Here is a 6000-nt window from a genome sequence, read left to right as displayed (position 1 = left end):
TCAGATCTTTTTCTCCACTGCCCCCCCCATCCTCCCACCCCCCAGCTTACCTTCAGCTGAAAATGTATAAAGCAAACTCATCATCTCCTCCCACCATCTGATGCTTCTTCCTGGCTTCTCTGGACCTGTCCATTGCTGAGATGAAACCTTTTCTTTTTCTCTCCAGTGCTTCTTTTACCCTCCCAAAAAAGTTCTTTCAAGAGGTCTCTTGAATTGGGCATTCAACACTGAGGGGAGGGGTGTGTGGCCTGAAGTGGATAGAAAAGTCAGGAAGTAGATAAGGCAGGAAGCTATGGGAAAAGCCTGAGTGAGGCAGGGGTGGGGGGAGAGGAATCCATCTGCCCCTTCCCTTCCTCTCTCTCTCGGGTGGTAGCAGCAGCAAGAAGTGAGCCCAAGGCCAGGGTGGCTGGGGAATTGCCATGTTTTGGCATGGTGATTTTGCCACATCAGGACAACTGCTAATGATAAAGATGCTCCTAGGGGAGGCCTTGAATTTCCAAGTCAGCATGGGCTCCTGATGCCAATCTACTTTAGAAAGTGCAGACAAGACAGCCAAGCTTGGTAGACTATGAGCCCAAGGTCAGGGGCGTGAGGGAGCCAGGCTGGTTTTTTTGTAACATGGTTTTGCTACCTTGACACAACCACTAATGACAGAGAGGAACCTATGGGAGGGATAAGAAGGGGAGGCTTGGGTTTCAAAGACAGCAAGGCTCTGTATGATGATCTATTTCAGGAAGTATAGGCAGGGGAAGCTGCATCTTGGTGCTGCTTTGGCAGAGGGCTCCACTTATAATGGCTCTAGCCTTCTCCTCAAACAAATTTGTCTCTGAGTTTCATGTCAACAGCTCCAGTCCTACGCCAGTGTAGACACAAGTATCATCCAAGTCACTGGGTACACAATCATTCGACTCTAGCAAAGGCACCCCCATTGCCTGAGGTCTCAAGGGTATGGGAGCTGTGGGGATCACAATGAACTGATGAAATGTCTCTTCAGATCATCCCTTCTTCTGGGAAGAAGCTGCCAGGCCAGGTCTACTGGAGGTTTCTTGGCACTGCCCTGTACCAGGTGGTAGAAGGGAGTGTTGGGAGCTTTCCAAATGTCATCATCTAGTGTGAATGGGGAGGAAGAAGGGTGATGTAGAGACAGTGATGTGTTTGACCTGAGGCAGTCCGGAGGGCCTCAGCCTGAATCCTCCCTCTGTCATCATGTGACCTTGGGAAAGTCCATCAACATCCCTAGATTCTTCTGCAAAGTAAGAGGTTAGACTAGATGGAACCTAAAAACCAAATCTCAGCTTTAAATCTATGGTCCTATGGGAGATCCTTGATGAGAAAGACTTTCATTTTTGTCTTTGACCTCCAGTCTAGGCCAGTGCCTGGCACATTGCAGGCTTGCTAAGTGAACACGTATGATGGTGTTCACCCCTTTGGTGCTCACACCTATCAAGGAGTCACAATCAAAAGTCCCAAAGGCTTACTAATTTTGTTGAGTTGTCACTCTTGGTTGGGTCATTTTCTCATGAACTCTGGAGCCCTGTAGACACTTCTTGAGAATTTCAGTGTTAGTGGTAACCCGGCTGGGCATTCAGAAGGGCAGGAGTAGAAGAAGGGCAGTGGGGATGGTTGAGGCTGGGGTAGCAAGACAAAGCTGTGCTAGATAAAGCCCATGATGAAGCTTTTGTCTCTGACTACAAAGCGGGTGGTGGGGGGGGCACAGAAATGTGGGCAAGGGTTGTTCAAGGACTTGGCTTGAGTAGAAACAAGTGGAAGAACGGGATAAAAATGGAAGCCAAGGCAAGTCTTGGTAGAAGTAAAAGCCCTGAGTGTGGCAGGACTTGGCTGGTCTTGCTGAAGGCTAGGCTGGGGTGGCAGACCCGAGGCACTGAGCATAAAAGCAGAACCTTAGTAATGTACATGGAAAGAACACTGGCTCTGGAGCTAGGGAACCATGCTGAGGCTTACTACCATTGTGACCATGGGCAAATCCTCCTGGGTCTCAGTTTTTCCTCTCTAAAATGAGGGGTGGTCTCTGGGGTCCCTTCCAGTCTGAGATCTATTTACTGAGCCCCCCTATTGCTACACATGACTAGGATCACAGATCAGAACTGCAAGTGGCATATCAGATCATCTCATGCCATTTGCTAATTTAACAGAGCAAGAGACTGAGACAGTCATGGGAACAAGTCACCAGAAGACAAGGAGGTGGTAAATATCAGAGGCAGAATTTGAACATCCCTTTTAACTCTCTAGTGGGGATTCTGTGGCATACTCAATTGCCTTAGATTTATTGGCTGATTTATGTTATCTTTCTAAAAAGCATAAAGTACTTACTGGCAAAAACTCTCCTTTGGAATTTGGACATTAGTGGTCACTTGTAACTGAAACCCCCGAATTTTAGAGCAAAGGAAGATCCTGCCCAGAGAGGTCAAGTGACACCTATGTCAGGCTTCGCTGATTCCCCAACTGTCCTCCCCCTTGTCTTTCACCCAATTGACGGCATAGATCTTGAATGTACAGGTTATGTTTGTTTCTCTCACTAGAGTGTTAGCTCCAGGAGGAAAAGACTGGGGGGTGGGGGTAGAGTGGGTTGAGTTTTTTTTGGGGGGGGGGTTGTTTTTTGTTTTGGTTTGGTTTTTTGCCTTTCTTGGTATTCATAGCACTTAGCACGGTACCTGGTACATAGATAACAAGGCTTAATCAATGCCTGTTGGCGTAACTTGTACGTGTTGGCAGGTGCTTAGCACATGTTCATGACTTAAGGTCCCAAAGGCAGCCAGTTGCCGGGCTGGAAGTGGAAATCGAATTGTAAGAGTTGACATGTACTACATACAGCAGGCGCGTCACTGTTTTCATTTATAATACATGTATTGCACACACGAACACACACATATATGTATATGGATGGATGGATCAGGATTCAAATCCTGGCCCTGCTACTTACACTGCATTTGAATTGAACCTCAGTTTTCTCATCTGTAAAACGATCCTACGGGTACCGCCCCATTTACAGATGAGGAAGGAGGCTCATAGAGGTGAAATGATGGTCGCACAGGTCGCAAGCCAGGCCCCGTGCTCCCTGCAGGATGCTCTTAGTGTCCCGGGGCCAGGAGCCCGGGGAGCGGCCGGAGAGCCCGAGCACCTACGCTAGGGGAGCCTCACGCAGGTGCGCAGAGCACGCGCCACACCCCCTCCAGGTGGACTCCGAGCAGTAGGCTGGGATGCCCGTAGCCAAGGAGCCAGTCCTCTACCCCGCCCCCCAGCAGCCCGCCCCAGGGGCGTTTTCGGACCGTTACTCCCGGAGCTCGGACCCTATTGGATGCAGGAGCTACGTCAGCGGTCAATCACCAGACAACAGGGGCGTGTCCCTTCTCGCCCCGCCCTCCTTTCCTTTCAAAAAAGGCCAACAGCTGCGAATACCGGGCTCGGGCCGGCCAGGCTCTCCAGACCGGAAGTGGGAAGCGGGGAGGGATACAATGTATCGTGCGGGTGAGGGTGCGGGTGCGGGTGTGGCCAGCCTTCTGTGACGTCACGCGTGCCGGCGTTCCGAAGGAGATCGGCGTTTTTCCTCGAGGCTCTCGGGGACCAATCGGGCGCGGCGGGCAGGGGGGCGGCCCAAGGAAAGGGGCGGGTCTCCAGGAGGGGGCAGGGGAGGGCCTGGGCGGAGCCGAGCGAGCCTCCTGGGCCTTGTAGTTCTCGGGGCCGGCCGGGGACAGGAGAGGACTGGAGCGGAGCCGAGCCGAGCTCATCGCGGCGCCTCGCCTTGCTGCGCTTGGGGCGGGACCGGGGGCCGGACGCTCCCTCTGGGCAGACGCGCAGCGGAGGCTGCTGCGGCGCGTTCCCGGCGAAGGAGGTCCCGGAGGACAGGCGCCAGAAGCCGGGGCAGACCCAGGGCAGGGCCAGGGCCCGAGGAGGCCGGCGGCGGCGGCGACAGCTACGGGGACAGCATGGTGTGAGGGCTCCTCCAGCCCCAATCGAGGCGAGGCCAGTTGGGAGGCCGGCATGGGCGGCCGCCGTCGCTGCCGCAGCTGAGGGCCGCCCGGCGGGCAGGCAGGCACTCTCCCGGCGCCGCCCGGCGCAGCGCAGCCAGGTCCCCTTCCTTGTCCGCCCCCGCAGCCCCCCGCACCCCGCCGCCGCGGCCCGGGACCATGGCGGGGGCCATGGAAGAGGAGGAGTACACCAAGCTGGTGATGGAGTCGCAGCCCGAGTGGCTGCGGGCCGAGGTCAAGCGGCTCTTCCATGAGCTGGGCGAGACCACCCGCGAGAAGATCCAGGCGGCCGAGTACGGGCTCGTAGTGCTGGAGGAGAAGCAGCAGCTGAAGCTGCAGTACGAGGAGCTGGAGCTGGAGTATGAGACCATTCGCAGCGAGATGGAGCAGCTCAAGGAGGTGAGTGAGCCCTGCCGGGCCCGCCGCCGGGCCAGCCCTCCCTCGCGGCCTGTCAGCCTGCACGCTGGGGGGTTCCAGCAGCATTGCGGCGCCGCCTGCCCCTTCCCCCGAGAAGGGGAGCCTGGGCGGGGGCCGCGAAGGGTCGTTGGCCCTGCCCTGTCCCTCTCCCCACCCTCCAGCTGCCACTTCCCGGCTACCCCCCCAGGCAGTGGGGATCCTGGGAGATCATCGCCGGGGTGCAGTGGGTCGGCCAGTGGCACCCTCCATGCCAGCCTGGCTCGTCTGGGCTGTGTCGAAGCCCCTTAACGGGAAGCCTAGACGGGCTTGGCCGTGGAGACATTAATGAGCAGGAGGAAAAGAGAAGGGCCTTCAGCTGGCGAGGGGGAAGGGGCAAAACTCTGTGGCAGGACTCTTCCTGGGGCTTTCCCCAGCCCCTGGCTGAATGGAGGTTAGGTACCTTCCCCAGCAGCTGTTATGGCCTTTGTGCTCTGCGAGCTGATGGTCCGTGGGTGGGTCTGGACCAGGGAGTTGGTTGGCTTCATTCAGTGCCCCTGCCCGCAAGGGGTATCTGGCTGGCATAGATCTGCCCCGGCATTGGAGCATTTTCTTGGCTGGGGTTTGCTTGGGAGAAACGTGTGTGTGTGTGTGTGTGTGTGTGTGTGTGTGAGAGAGAGAGAGAGAGAGAGAGAGAGAGAGAGAGAGAGAGAGAGAGAGATATCCACCGGAGCAGCAGCAGCAACATCTAGAATGCCAATCATAGGCAGAGGCTGAAAATACAGGAAATGGGTCCCATCTGGCACCATTGGCCAGACTTCCCTCTTTCCAGATAGATGCCCTGGCCCAGGTGTCTAGGGAAATCTACAGAAAGTGGACAAAGGATGGTCTTTAGGAGCATTTATATATGGGAATGATGGCTTGCCATCACTGGAGTATCTTGCATGCTCTTTAGAGTCAGGCATAGGTCACTTGATTGGTTATGTAATGTAATGCCTGGGTTCTACCCAACAGCTTTAAGCCCTCCTGGGGAACTTGGGGGAGTGAAGATGTGTGAAGACTAGAAGATCTGGTGCCTAGAGCAGATTCATTGGGGGGGGGGGGGTGCAGAACTCCCCCCACCACCACCACCAGGTGTCTGTCTTCCTGGGAAGCCTCTCCCTGACTGATTCTAGCAGGCAGCTCAGGCTGGGTGCCCTGCCCCTTTTTAACACGCTAGTTGTGGGAGGAGTCAGAGGAACCTGACAGCCAAGGGCCCTTGGGAGGGGGAATCCATGCTGGGTGCAGATGACCTGTGGGAAACCCTCCCAGAGGGAGGGAGGGTGGAAGGAAGCCCCAGAGAGGGCTATTGAGATCAAATTGAGAGAGGCAGTGCTCTGGAGACTTGAGTTTTGAGACTTTCTGACACTAGCAGTATTCTACTATGAATTCGTCTTTTAGCCTGCCTGAACCTCAGTTTCTTCTTCTGTAAAATGGGAATGATAGCAATAAATTCACTCTAAGATCAAATGAGATAATGTATGTAAAGTGCTATTTAAACCATAATATATCACATATAATAAATCAGTAGTGGATGGAGAGTTGCTGCCCTTGTAGTCAGGAAGACCTAGATTCAAATTCG

At 54.8% G+C, this 6000-nt stretch overlaps 1 protein-coding gene across 2 annotated transcripts in view; it reads left to right on the top strand.

The window, feature by feature from the left end:
* Positions 1–3626: 3626 nt before the first annotated feature.
* Positions 3627–6000, top strand: part of BICD2 (BICD cargo adaptor 2) — an 85333-nt gene continuing 82959 nt past the window's right edge. Inside the window, exon 1 of one of the 2 annotated variants that reach the window (XM_036738177.1) lies at positions 3627–4385. In XM_036738177.1, coding sequence (XP_036594072.1) covers positions 4146–4385 — 240 coding nt within the window. In that variant the 5' untranslated portion in view covers positions 3627–4145. The remainder of the gene's footprint in view (positions 4386–6000) is intronic. The other variant, XM_036738178.1, reaches the window with a different exon arrangement.

The sequence above is a fragment of the Trichosurus vulpecula genome, chromosome 9 (assembly GCF_011100635.1).
Source record: "Trichosurus vulpecula isolate mTriVul1 chromosome 9, mTriVul1.pri, whole genome shotgun sequence".
Classification (NCBI taxonomy): Eukaryota; Metazoa; Chordata; class Mammalia; order Diprotodontia; family Phalangeridae; genus Trichosurus; species Trichosurus vulpecula.
The sequence above is the reverse complement of the archived record's forward strand: the minus strand, read 5'-3'. Positions and strand labels throughout refer to the sequence as shown.